Source organism: Rhea americana, unplaced genomic scaffold (genome assembly GCF_003343005.1).
Source record: "Rhea americana isolate MKP2758 unplaced genomic scaffold, rheAme1 scaffold_6, whole genome shotgun sequence".
In the NCBI taxonomy this organism is placed as follows: Eukaryota; Metazoa; Chordata; class Aves; order Rheiformes; family Rheidae; genus Rhea; species Rhea americana.
In genome coordinates this window covers 9208473-9223349 of record NW_028186756.1, presented here as the reverse complement: position 1 = coordinate 9223349, position 14877 = coordinate 9208473, and the positions used below count along the sequence as shown (strand labels likewise).

General features: G+C 36.7%; 1 protein-coding gene across 2 annotated transcripts in view; it reads left to right on the top strand.

Moving 5' to 3' along the window:
* CHM (CHM Rab escort protein) overlaps positions 1-14503 on the top strand; it is a 77154-nt gene extending 62651 nt beyond the window's left edge. For both annotated transcript variants that reach the window (XM_085319630.1, XM_085319629.1), the window contains exons 13-15: positions 5309-5407; positions 8865-9031; positions 14213-14503. In XM_085319630.1, coding sequence (XP_085175756.1) covers positions 5309-5407; positions 8865-9031; positions 14213-14419 — 473 coding nt within the window. In that variant the 3' untranslated portion in view covers positions 14420-14503. The remainder of the gene's footprint in view (positions 1-5308; positions 5408-8864; positions 9032-14212) is intronic.
* The last annotated feature ends 374 nt before the right edge of the window (positions 14504-14877 follow it).

Sequence of the window (14877 nt, the reverse complement as noted above, 5' to 3'; positions counted from 1 at the left end):
GAAGGTAGGGTTATGTCCAATCATGAGATTTGTTAATTTCAGAAGGGAATTTGCTATGTTCCTTGATAAAATAGCTATGGGGGACCCCCGTACACCCTTCCTGGGAAACCTGCAGACATGACTACCTCTTTGAAATGCCCATACACCAATGCACGCAGCATGGGGAAGAAACAGGAGGAGCTGGAGATCTGTGTGCGATCACAGGGCCATGATCTCATTGCAGTCGCAGAGACATGGTGGGATGGCTCACATGACTGGAATGCTGTCATGGGTGGCTATGTGCTTTTTAGGAGAGACAGGAGGGCGAGGTGGTGGAGTTGCTCTTTATGTGAGAGCGCAACTGGAATGCATCGAGCTCTGCCTAGGGGTAGAGGAAGAGGAGGCAATTGAGAGCTTATGGGTAAAGATCAAAGGGCAGGCTAACATGGGGGACACTGTTGTGGGTGTCTACTACAGGCCACCTGACCAGGAAGAGAAAGTCAATGAGGCCTTCTACAGACAGCTGGAAGTAGCCTCATGATCACAGGCCCTGGTTCTCATAGGGGACTTCAACCACCCTGACATCTGCTGGAGGGACAACACAGCAACACACAAACAGTCCGGGAGGCTCCAGCAATGCGTTGATGATAACTTCTTGTCACAGATGGAGCCTACAAGGAAGGGTGTCCTGCTGGATCTTGTCCTTACCAACAGAGAGGGACTGGTTAGAGATGTGAAGGCTGGGGGCAGTGACCATGAGATGGTGGAGTTCAGGATCCTTCAGGAAAGAAGCAAGGCAACAAGCAGGATTGCAACCCTGGACTTCAGGAGAGCGGATTTTGGGCTCTTYGGAGACCTACTTGGAGGAATCTCATGGGTTAAGGCCCTAGAAGGAAGGGGGGTCCAGGAGAGCTGGCCAGTATTCAAGCATCRCTTCCTCCAAGCTAAAGAGTGGTGCATCCCTGTGAGTAAGAAGTGCAGCAATAGGGGCAGGAGACCTGCATGGGTGAGCAAGGAGCTCTTGGCCAAATTCAAACAGAAGAAAATACACAGAATGTGGAAGAAGGGACAGGCTAACTGGGGGAATTACAGGAATGCAGTCAGAGTATGTAGAGATGCGGCAAGGAAGGCAAAGGCCCAGCTGGAATTGAGTCTGGCAAGGGATGTCAAGGACAGCAGGAAGGGCTTCTTCAAATACATCAGCAGCAAGAGGAGGACTAGGGGAAATGTGGGCCTGCTACTGAAAGGGGTGGGGGCTCTGATGACAAGGGATACAGAGAAGGCAGAATTGCTGAATGCCTCCTTTGCTTCAGTCTTCACTGCTAAGCGCAGCCCCCAAGAATCCCAGAGCCTGGACATGAGGGAGAAAGTCTGGAGAAGGGAAGACTTTCCTTTGGTTGAGGAGGAAAGGATTAGAGACCTTCTGGGCAGGCTAGACATCCACAAATCCATGGGCCCAGATGGGACGCACCCACAGGTACTGAGGGAGCTGGCRGATGTTGTTGCCAGGCCACTCTCCATCATCTTTGAAAAGTCCTGGAGARCTGGAGAGGTGCCTGAGGACTGGAAGAAAGCCAATGTCACTCCAGTCTTCAAAAAGGGCAAGAAGGAGGACCCAGGAACTACAGGCCGGTCAGCCTCACCTCCATCCCTGGCAAGGTGATGGAACTGCTCATTCTGGGTGTCATCTCCAGACACATGGAGGAAAAGAAGGTGCTCAGGAGTAGCCAGCATGGATTCACCAAGGGGAAATCCTGCTTAACCAATCTGATAGCATTCTAGGATGGAATGACTGGCTGGGTAGATGAGGGCAGCGCAGTGGATGTTGTGTACCTTGACTTCAGCAAGGCTTTTGACGCTGTCTCCCATAACATCCTCCTAGAGAAGCTCAGGAAGTGTGGGTTAGATGAGTAGACAGTGAGGTGGGTTGAGAACTGGCTGAAAGGCAGAGCTCAGAGGGTCGTCATCGGTGGTGTGGAGTCTAGTTGGAGGCCTGTGGCTAGTGGCGTCTCCCAGGGCTCAGTCCTGGATCCAATCCTGTTCAACTTCTTCATCAGTGACCTGGATGAGGGGGCAGAGTGCCTCCTCAGCAAGTTTGCTGATGATACCAAGCTGGGAGGAGTGGCTGACACACCTGAGGGCTGTGCTGCCATTGAGAGAGACCTGGACAGGCTGGAGAGTTGGGCGGAGAGGAACCTCCTGAGGTTCAACAAGGGCAAGTGCAGGGTCCTGCACCTAGGGAGGAGTAACCCTAGGCATCAGTACAAGCTAGGGGCTGACCTTCTGGAGAGCAGCTCTGCAGAGAAGGACCTGGGAGTGCTGGTAGATGACAAGTTGACCATGAGCCAGCAATGTGCTCCTGTGGCCAAGAAAGCCAGTTCCTGAAGGAGGGTGTCAAGGGGACGGGAACAAGCTCTTTACAGTTGTCCCATGTGACAGGACAAGAGGCAATGGGCAGAAATTGAAGCACAGGAAGTTCTGCCTGACCATGAGGGGGAATTTCTTCCCTGTGAGAGTGACGGAGCACTGGAACGAGTTGCCCAGAGAGGTTGTGGGATCTCCTTCTCTGGAGATGTTCAAGGCCCACGTGGATGCAACCCTGTTTACCATGCTGTAGGTGACCCTGCTGAGCAGGGAGGCTGGACTAGATGTTCTCCAGAGGTCCCTTCCAACCTTACTGGTTCTGTGATTCTATAATTCTATAGTCATCTTGTTTTTAAATTGCAAGTTTTGTTAGTTTAGTGATTTTATTTTATGGTAAACTAATGGAATGCTGGCCTTGACCAAAGTATTGAAATACTAATAGTTGTATTTTTTGTTATAGCTAAATTCTAGTTGTAGGGTGGATTTCAAAAATTTCTTTCTCTCTGTCTTTTTTCCTCTGTCTTTTAACTTTTACATCATTATCTGTAAATGTGTTTTAACCTGACTTATTTCTCCTTCAAACAATTATTTAAGATAAGTATACAGATAAGATCTACTCTTTGATCACACTACATAAATGACAGGCACATAATCTGTATTGCCAGCTGAGTGGAACCAAACTCCTTCACTTGCCCTAAAAATTGAGACTGCAATGATGAAATCATGAACTAAACTCATCGTTCTTCCTGCTAGAAGAATTACTTGAAGACAAATGTTGGCAACCACTGTAACTAATGCAGTTATACCTGAGTAAATCAAATATAATCAAAATATATACTGATGACTGTGACTCATAGCCATAACCTTAAAGATAATAAAAATTATTTTATAGAAAGTAAATGATGTGAACTTTAAAGATTTATAGCTTTTTTTTTTAAGAAAAAACAGATAGTATTACAGTATTTGAAGTAGTAAACATTTAGTTAAGATTACAGGGTGATTTTCGTTATTACACCTACCTTTATTTACTTTTAGAATATCTTCCTTTTAGAGTTCATATTTGTTCTTGGCTAAACATAAAAGGGAGTATTAGTGTTTGAAGATAACCTTTGGCATATGTAATTTTTTTAAAAAAAAAAAAAAGTTAAAATTCTGGTCCTTCTGGAGTCAATGTCATACTTTCTGTGATGTAACTGGGGCTGGGAGATCCGGAAATCATTCAAGATATGTATGAGGTACTGGTAAATGAAATAATGACTCAAATATAGAAAGACTTCAAAGTTAAAAGAACAACATCGTATGAATTTGAAGTAACTAACTATTATGATAGCTATTCATTACTGTTAAATTGATCAAAGTTGTATAGCAATGAAGAAAAACCTAATTCAGCTGAAAACTTGCAGAAAGATCTGTTAAACATCTTCATGATGCTGTGAAGAATACTTCTGTCACTACTAATGAGTTTCCATACAGCTATTCAAAAGTAAGCAGGTCCCTTGATGCAGATTTACAAAAAGCTTTAAAATGAGGCTTTTAAAGTATCTGAATAGATGTAAAATTAGATGGGATAATGCAGCAGAGTAGCTGCCTTTCTATCTGAGGAGAGACCAGTTGGACAGAATGGGTCAAGAGCTATATCAAACGATTATTTGCAAAACAGAACAAAGGAAGTTGCTAAAAAGCTTCCCCATGGAACATGCTGACGCTTTATTTTCATGAAAACAGGTACGTGAACAAGAAATCTAAATGTCAAATTTGTATTATTCGAGCAAAATTGTGAATTATGTCACAAATATTTTTCAGCATCATCTTTTTTCAGTATAGGATTGCAGTAGTCTATGGTTTGTTTCTGATGTGCACAGAGCACTTTTTACAATCAAGTACTTGAAATCAGTTTTCCAAGCATCATAAGTATTTACTAGTGCATGTAACTGAATTTCGCCCATATTCTAATACAAAACTATTGTTTTTCTAATCCCATAAGAAGATGAGTGAATAAACTCACTTGAGCTGTGACTTGAAACACGTTTATTCATTTCCCACTTACTCTTTAGCACAATAAAAGAAATGAGTCTTGCTCACACTTCTTTCTTCAGTGGGGAAAGATGCCTCCCTACTTACTCCTGTCCACCCAGACTTAATCTGTGGGTAGTGCAGGCCTGACCAAAGAGTTAAAATGATGAAGTGATGACATCTGTGGTTTTAGTGTGTTATTGCACTTTTTGACTATTAAGGCAGTGATCAAGAATGTTCTTGCTCTTTCTAGCGATTGTTTGTTTAAAAAAAATGAGGTGTTCATCCAGTTTTCTGTTACTTTTTTTAACATACTTTTTCCTGCTATCTGAAGACGCGTATTCCTAGAATAATATTCTCTGCACTATTGACATTGTGGTTCCTTTTTACCAATTTATATGGAGGAGAGAGATAATTGTGAGATTCATTTGTTGACCGCTATACTTCTCAGAAAAGGAATGAATGACTTCTCTTAGAATGAGTATGCTTCATGTGTTGCATAGTGGATGATACCGTAAGAGGTTCATGCTTTTAGAAGTCATTTTGTAGCAAATTATTATTTTGCAATTGCACTTAACATTTTAAGTACATGAACATCAGCTGATATGATACCTAGTGCCTGTTTTAAAGTACTTCAGCCTGCAGCTTCAGTGGTTTGAGGACTGTGCAGATTTTTAATAAGATACTTAAGAAAATTTCCATCTCTAAAAACATATATATTCATTTGTGTGGGAGTTTATATACSTATCTATATAGATATGCACACACACGCACACACACAGAGAGAGGGAGAGAATGAATTTCCGTAACAGTACTTCTCTGGGTTAAAGGAAGTGATTTATGTGAAGAGCAGTGATTTCTAAAAGCCTACTGTGTCTTTCAGAAATTGTAAATGATATTTATATATCTCTGTRCTGGTAATTGTAATTAATTTCTGTTCTCTTTTTAACAGATTTAGTTCATTTAACCTGTCCATCAACTAAAACTGCTAGAGAAGATTTAGAGCCTGTCGTACAGAAGTTATTCAATCTAAATACTGAAACAGAAAAAGGTAAAAATAAATAAGAGATTATCTTGCCAAAATAAATATAGTTATATAAAAATATAAAAATATGTTTTAACTAAAATAGCTGCTACTGAACATCTGAATCCGTCATCAGAATCAACATATGTTGTGAACTGCTACTCAGACGTCAATGTTTCAAAGGAATGTGTTTTGAGAGGGAGATGATTTGGTGTCAGTTTTCACTATTCATGATCTAGTATTTCCAGTATTCTTCAACTATGGTTTAACTTCAGTATACCAGGACCATGGATATAAATGTCTAGGGCCTATGGCTTTTTAGTTTTGAATTTTTTTTTTCATGGAACTGTATTTGCTTCTTGACATCTCTGTCTTTCAAAGATGCAGCAATTAAAAGAAAATCTGTGCACCTGTTAAATTTTTTTTCCCATTGTTCTGCATTTCATGATTTCTGTTACTTGTATGCATCTCTGACAAATGATCTTAAAATCCAAAAAGCTATTGGTCTGCTTTTCCCCTCCAGCTGCCAAATATATTCAGGGCTATAAGCTTCTTAGTTTTCTTTTGCTGCCTCCTATTCCAACTGTTTTGTTCATTCTTTCAGTCTTTTTCTTTAAGTGCCTTCTTCTTTACTGTTTTTAGTTCTATGGATTTTGTTTTAAAGAAGTTGAAGTGTAAAGGAGTTGTGCCCTAGGATGTTACTGGGAAGGCAGAGAGATTTCTAGTCATTCTTATCTCCAGTAATGCGTTTTTTGGGCCTGTATTAAAGGAGACTTTACCAGCTGCTTTTCTGAGCTTTGACCTTGAGATGAACAATTCCATAGTCCAAGAGGAAAGTAGCTGCTGACAAAGCAGTTTTTACTAAGAAAGAAATTCTCCCAGAGATAATTTGAGCTCATTTGACAGAAATTTTTGAAATTTAATCCCAAGATGTTGAATATAATCATATTTTTGGGTAGAAGCCCATATAATGAGTTCATTTCTAAGGTAGTGCGATCATAGAAGCTGTTGCTCTATTCTTACTCTGATAAAGCCTTTTTAAATATAGAATGCTCATACTTAAATATAGTAAATTGTGGTTCTGTGGAAAACTAATGTTTAGTTGCCTGTGAAAGTGTTTATGATTTTATGTAGAGGTTAGATGTGGATGTATTTCATAATTCTAATATTCTGTTTGCTTATAATATTTACTGTCATACATCGTTCTTAACTTCCTGAATTCAGGTAGAGTTTTCTAGTATTAAAGTCGAGTTTTCTAGTATTAAAGTGTTTCGTATCCAATGTCTTTATTTTTTCTTAGAGTTCTGCAGCCAACAACAAAATTTTGTGACGGCTTGACTTCAGCTTCTCACAGTTTTGTTTTTCTGCATTCTTTGCTTTTTCTGTACTTTCCTTTTTAAAGAACAAGCAAATGTTTTATTATTGTCTTTGTTAGACAACAAAGTGCTTTGAATAGGAAGTAAAATATTAAATAATATACATTTTCTTCCTTTTCCATATCTGGAAAGGCAAACTTTGTTTTGATAACCCAAAGAGTCAGATGTTTTACTGGGTTTGTAGTATACAGTTTTACAAAACAATTACTTAGGACTTATGGTAAATATAAAAATAAATATTAAAAAAATAAATAGGTTGAGTAGTTGCAATCACTTCTTGTTTTGATATTAGTTCATTTAAAGCCYAGTATTTTTCAAGTTTTAATATTTAATGTATAGCTTGCATTTTGAAGATACTATTGTGTGTTTGTATGAATGGTGAAGAAAAGATTAGCCTGTGGTTTAGTGTCTTCTAGTCATGGCGGGGGGAGAGGGTAGCATTAATCTTAATGTTTAAAGTGATCCAGTTTTGAAATGATATATTGTTTAAAACCTGACTGAAATTCTTCTGTAGAAACTCTGTGATCAGAGGGGTCCTCAGGTGCACTGAGGCACTGAAAAGCTAGTTTTCACTGACACATAGGCCTTTTTATCATCAGGATGAGGTAGTGGTCGTATTTTAATTAAAATGTCAGAACAAATACTGTTGGAGTTATTGAAAATGAATCACCAGATAAAGTGAGCACTGGGCCATGGCAGGTCAAAGAGGCAAAGTCACCTGGAGAAGAGGACTCCATTCATTTTCCTGCCTAAATGAGGAAGAAGTAACTTTTATGAGCAATGTGAACTTTTAAATATATTAAAGAGCATCTTACCCTGTAGTAAGGCTCAGACTTTCACAGGCTGATGAATTTAATTTATATTTCAAATTGTTCAATATGGTTTGCGCTCTCTCTCTCTCTCTCTTTTTTTTTTTTTTTTTAAGTACTTGGCAGTTATGCTGAAGGAATAGCATAGATTTATCTCTTTTTTTTTCCTTCCTAATTCAACTAAAATACTATTATGAATGTCATTGTTATGTAGAAGTTTCTTCCTTGGAAAGAAGTAAATCTTGCAAGGTCTTTTACAAGCATCATTTATTTTAGAGGAACTGAAATACCAAAAAGGGGACAGCAAATTTGCCCCAAAAAATAGTATCTATTAAGCTCAGAACCTGTGTTGTGTGTTTTTCTGTTGCATTCTGCACTGTTGATGATGATGATGTGACCTTCGTTTTCTCAGAAGTTTTGCTGATGATGTTTAGAGGGATTATATATAAAGTACGAAGTAACTACAAAATGGTACAGATGGTGGACAAGCAAGACATGGTTTATGGTCATTTTGTATGCATAATGAGTATTGTGTACTATATTTAGACCAAGTTTCTTTGTGCTTGTCATGGTGATATTGGTTCTTTTTTAGAATTCTTTATACAGAATAAATCAAATTTGCATGCTTGCAGCTGTAATAGAAAATAGAAGTATGATCAAAAGCACCTCAGGAAAAAAGTAGAAAGTAAAATTAAATATACTAATGGATAACTGGATTAATTTACCACTTCTGCCTATTTTTAAATGAAATAATACGAAATTTGATTTCAGGGCTTTAAATGTGGGGATACATACAGTTATTCTCCCTTCCCTTATTTTTGTTGTTCTTTTCAAGGCAAAGCAACAAAAATGTTACATGATTTGCTCTTGAAATTAAAAGGAAAATACTGACAGTGAAAATATAGTAAATGTGTTTTACTTGAAAAATGGCAACTTGAAAATGGGAGCATTATTTAGTACATAACCATGTGAAAAGAACCCTTCTTTGGTAACTTACAGCATGTGAAAGAATCATGGGTTCAAGGACTTCTTTTGATTAAGATAAGAAAGTTAAAGTGTGCAATAAGCTAGCAAGATTTATGATGTTAAATAGTTAATTACAAAAATCCTTTCTAGAAACCTTATAAAAAGAATGTATTAAAAATGCTATTAGTACATCTTTGTTGGCCTTTTGAAAATATATATTTATACTCTATTATAGTAATTTCATGCTTATAAATTGACTTCTGATGTGCTTAATTCCATATTTCTGTTATTGCACATGAACGTTGATTATTGGAAACATTTTTTCCATTTTAGAGACTGAAAATGAAAAACTGGAAAAACCTCGAGTCCTCTGGGCTGTATACTTCAACATGAGAGATTCTTCAGGCATTGACAGAAATACATATGATGGCTTACCTTCAAATGTTTATGTTTGTTCTGGACCAGACTCTGCTTTAGGAAATGACTGTGCTGTCAAACAGGTTAGGCAACTTAATCATTTTGGTTGTAGAACTTTCATTTCAGAGGCCTAAGAAGGTCCAATGTAGTCTTCTTTTTTTTTTTTTTTTTTTTTTTTTTCTTGCATAATCTTGTTTTATGCTATGTAGTTAATATTAAAACATTTTTGCTTCTTTATAGCTAAACATACAGAATTGTTACATAACAAGCAAAGTGAATGTCAGTGCTACCAAGAATGGAAAAAACTTCAGAAAATGATGATTAGTATAGAAATATTAGAAGTAGCAGCTAGTCTGAAAGGACAAAGAGGAAATATAGAAGGCAGTAGTACCTAAAAATGATGATCTTGGTCAGAAGGTTATTTGCTGAAATATTGTGGAAAGGAAAAACTATCAAATAATTCAGAAATATAGGAAGAATATATGCAGTCTTTCACCTGTAAGCTTGCAGAGGAGGTAAAGTAGCAGGGAAGTAGTACAAATCAAAAAAGATCAGAAAAGCCTGTCTACCGTTAAACTGTAGAAAAATTGTCAAAGTAGTACTGAAGTTTAGTACTCGACATGGCCAGAAATCTATTTAAAAAACAGCAGAAATACTAGGTAGAGGTGCATTAAACTATCTATCGCAGGTTATCTTTCTTCTCTTTGCCTTACTAATACTGTGTTAAAAATGTATGGTGTAATTATGTCTCTGAAGAAATTGAGGGGTATCTCACTCTACCTCAAGAAAATATTTGATGACAACTCGCGTTCAGTTTTGATTTTTAGTCCTCAATATTTGGGTATCTGTGTATTTGGTTCCTGCTAACTGGAATCCTGAACTGAAAGCTATTTGTGACTTGTAGTAGCAGGCATTAACATGCCTACCAAAGCTCAATTTAAGACAAGCAACTAGTGCTTTGAAATTAGAGGTGAAGAGTGAAAACTGGWTAGGTAGACAGAGGGTGAAATAGCCTTCTCCTCTGTTAGCAGGAAGCATAATGTTGAGGAACCCTGGACCATTGAGGGTAGATGCACAGAAATTCACAAAGAACTTCACGTGAACTTCTTGTTGTGCACTCGACACTGATGTCAGGGTGCTCTTAGAGCTAACACACTTCTATACCTTTATAGGATTAACTAGCTCTAGTTATTTTTAAAGGTCTTTTTTGGTTTATGACCAAGTCATAAACCTCTTAAAATAAGATTTTAAAATGGAAAGGCTGACATAGTCTGAACTGTAGGGTTAGAACAGTATAATTAAGGGCTAATAGTACCCTTCATTTTGCTTTACAAGGCAGTAATTTGCCTCCCAGGAGGGTAAAGGATTGTAAAGACAAAAATAATGCGAGACAATTGCTATGGCAGCGCTTTTAAATTGTAAATGAATTTCTTTAAATTAAGGAGTTTTTTTTCTTTAACTGTTACCATTTAAAAATGCAAGTCAAAAGCTGTTTAAATATATTTAAAAACAAACTTGGATTTATGATCAATACAGTTCACACAATAAATAGAATGATTTAAATAAGATATACTATGGCTATTTCTAATTCTATGATCAGCCATCTTTTCTTGCATTTAAATTTGTTTTTGCTTAACAGCCCTTAATTCTTATCAATACAAGTAATGGCATTGTAGACCAAGCTGTATTTAAGTATCTAAGGTCTTGTAGTTTGCCTTCCTGTGGAATCTGTTGACTGTCAGCGAGGTAGATGTGAACTGAGCAGATCTCAGAAGAAAGGATCAGGARCCTGACAGACTGACTTTCAGAAAGAGTAAAAGTTGCGGGTTTTTTAATCCATTTTAAACTTTGAAACAAGTAGACGCTAATTAGAGTGAAAAAGATCTTAGTGTGAACCGTGTCTGTAGTTAAAAGTGGCAGGGGCCGAGCGGCGGGGAGAATAGATGGCAGATAAAGCAAGACTCGGAACGCTTCCCAGCTAGCGTGCACGTACCTTCCCGGCAAGTGAGGACGGAGGTAACGCGTACAWGTACGCTGGTACGCCCCCATGGCCTCCCACCCCCAAAGCTGCTCTCRTGTACCTTGCAATGGGATCAAAATCTCCACATAAGATACTTGCAAACTTATGAATCGGAACATTAMAAAAAAAAAATTGTACTGAGTATCCGTTATTCTATTCTTAGAAATAGAACTGATTGTAAAAATTAGATTGAATTCTCTAAGCTTTTTACTGTTTTAGGGATACTTTTCATGGTTTAAATATACATTACCATTAGTGTTTCTGTATGCCATGATCTTTGACTRTATTGATAAATTATTTAGTGACAGTACCACATTTTCTAGAGATGATTATCTATCTACAGCTCACTGTACAAGTGATTTAATTCTTAGTTTGTTTAGTGTTAAATTTCTAGTATAATGCTGATTYTAGTTTTGACATCTGCACTTACCTGCCCTGACAGTAAGCTAAGTGAAATGTAAAGTGCTGGTTATGGTTTCTTCAAATCCTGTATATGTGGATCAAGAATCTGGATAGAATCTGTCTCCCAGTTTTCAATTTTTTCCACTGCTACAGCCTGTCATGAATTATCTTGCACTAAAATAATACAAAATATTACGTGAAGTATTTCAGATTTCTAAGGCTGTGCACAAGATGAAGTACAAAAATGCCATGCCAGCATTTGTCCTTTCTCTTGTTTGTAATCCAGAAAAAGTTCCCAGTTACAGAATTGCATTGTATTTTGTACTACTGTTAGTTTGGTAGTGTTCTCTATAAAAGTTATAATGAAAGCCCATAGAGCTTGTGTATGTGCTATCAAGATACTCATGATAGAGCAAAACTGTAAAAAACATAGTAGTTTTATTCAGCCTAAAGCAGTTTAGCAGTTATTAAACAAGAATATCTGTGCAAGTGTTCTACGTGTTTGTGTCTTAATGCTTAACTCAGCCTTACATATTTGAAAGCTGGTACACTTAACTATAAAATATTGAAAAAACTATTTACTAAATTAATTACTTACAGTAAATATCAAAGTGTTATAATGAAGGGGCTGTTAAATTATTATTGGTTATTCTGCATGACTTCAAATGGATAAGGTTAACTTAAAAATTGGTAGACCTGAAAGCAATATATACATTAAATTGTTCAAGTATAATCAATGTCATGATGTCCTACATTGTATACTGAGAAATTTTTTCCATATTCAGCCTCATAATTGTTGACTGTTTTTGAACTGGATATTCATTGACTAATTGGAGGCAGAATAATTTGTTCAGAACTGTATTTGAAAATGTTTGTCTACTGTAGTTTGTCTTATGTTTAATGCAAAATATGGTACTTTTCTTCATTAATACTCTTAAATAACAAGGACAAATGCAAACTTGAAATAGCCTAAAAAGTGTTTTCTTGCTATCAGAAACTTAGCTTTAGGTAGGATGTAGCATATTTGCACCCACCACCACCATCACCTTTCCCAAACGTATCAAGGTCTTACAGTTGCAAAAAACATGCTTTGGAAGTAAARGATAGAGTTTTGGGCATGTTTCTTCCTAAGCTAATCTACAACTATTTTTAAGTGGCTTTAAGGGAGTATGGAAGAGTGAAATTTAGGAAGCAGAATAAAAAATTAAATTGAACTGAGACTCGACAGGGTCATTTAAGCAGTTAAAAAGTGAGTCCTACATCTATGCACTGGTGATACAAATGCAGTGCTGGTGGGCAGTGAAGTTTATCACAGAAAGCTGTTTGGTACRTGCTCAATGATATATTAATCTGAAAACAATTCCCTCTTGTCCAGGAGTCCACATCATGTAATCAGCCTTTGCAGTTGTCATTAAGTGACCCTATTGCCAGCCTTTTCAATGCAGTGTCTGGTAATAGTATGGACATAGAGATTAAATGTATTCTTGTCTGTGTGGGAACTCTCATCACAGGTCTTATTTAGAGCACACTTTACTAAATAGACAAAATCAAGAGGCAATGTGTCTTTACCTTTGTGGAAACCCAAAACAGGACTAGTATCTGTATCTCTTGCCTCTATTTGCCTTAGAAACTTAAGGACATGGAAAAGAAAGCCTGATATTATGAAAATCTTTGAAGTATGTGTTGATTCGGGAAATAAATTTCTAAACACCTCTATCTCGTTTTTTAATGATAAGCCTTTAGATAGGCTATCCTTGTACAAATAACCTATAAATCAATTTAACAGTAGTTAACAGAGTTCCTTGTATTCCTAGGTTCTTTAAAGGATTTTTGTCTTCCTGTTTCTTATTTCTATAAAACTTTTGGTTTGCAAGAATTCTAAGATTGTATTATTTGGATTCTTTTTTCCCTAGAATTTGTAGTTGTATTCCTTACCTTACAACAGCAACAAACCTGATGTTACCAAGAACAAGTTTCTTAAAGTCTTTTACTGCAGCGGTCAAGAACTTGACATCGTAGCCTTCTGTGTGCTTAATTTCTACTTCTTGATGGCATAGAGAATAAATGTCTTTTAAAAAAAATCCTTGAGCTGTATGTTAAAAGTAACTCTCTTCCTGTCTAAATAAAAGTTGCGTATACAGTTGTTCTTTTCAGAAAAGCACAATAGGTGCATGTAGATGCAAACACATAATACGTTAGATGTGTTTTCTGAGTAAATGATAAATATGTAGTATACAAATATACATACATATTTTTCAAAGATAGTGCTCAATTGGATGGKAATAGTTTTCCATTGAGCTGTAAATATGTTCAGAAAAACAGAATTGGAAGCTATATAGGTTCGTCGTGTCTAAGTGGAGTTCTTTATAACTTTTTAAATTTAAGAAGGAGAGCATTAGAGAGATGTTGTAGATTGCACATGTAAACAATTTCTTGGCTTTGGGCACTTGAAATGCACTCTCCTCTCTGGAAAGAGGTCAGATCTTTCACATACGTCTYTTAATATTTGACTGGAGCTATGGATTTTTTTGCAATGGAAAAGATCGTTCTGCTTGCAGAAAATTTGCTGCTTCAGTTTCAGTGTAGTATGTAGAATGATTACCATTAAGAAAAATACATATATATATACCRTGACTTTGATAGTTGTGCAACTTAAAAAGATAGATTGCCTTTTTGAGGACTTCAGTGAGAAATGGATTTCCCATGTGTTAATGCTACTGTCAAAGTATTAAATCATTGTTGATTTGAAAGAAGAGAGTTTAATCTTAAATATCAGTAAAATATTGCTACAAGGTATTGCATTTCAAGGTAAAGTTTATTTCATGTTTTGTTTTCTGAATAGGCTGAGACTATTTTCCAAGAAATGTTTCCTACAGAGGAATTTTGCCCACCACCACCAAATCCAGAAGATATTATATACGATGAAGATGAGCTTGCACCAGAAGGTTCTGGATTCAGTAGTTCACCAGAGACAAAACCTGAACCCTCGCTTGAGGAATGCATTAGTGAAGGTAGTACTACTGTTGAGCAAGAGCATAGTGAAGGATGAAGTAGCTCTGTTTTCTTGGTGGAAAAAAGAGGTTGACTCAGACTAAAACAAAGAGAAGGGAGGGGTAAGAAAAGAAGCTTTCTTTTTAAAAAAAAAAAAAAAAAAAAAGGCTATATTATTTCTGATTGCCTTACTATTCTTACCTTGAATATGCTCTTTCTTCAAATAGTTTCACTGAGTTCTAAGTAAAGGCATGGTCAACCAGATCAAGGGTGTTAGTAGCAAAACAAAATTTGTAAAAATTCAATTGAAAATGTTAAAATATGATTCATGATTTTTTGGAGAGAATTTGATTTTGTTCTACATACTGAAAGGACTCCTCCATCTTCCAAATAGGCACAAAGTTGAAACTAATCAAAAAAAAAAAAAAATAGTGCAAGTGTACTTACACTAGATGATCACCTTAAAGATTTGTAAGTTATCACAGTTCTTCAAAAAAAATTTKGGGGGTCTATTAC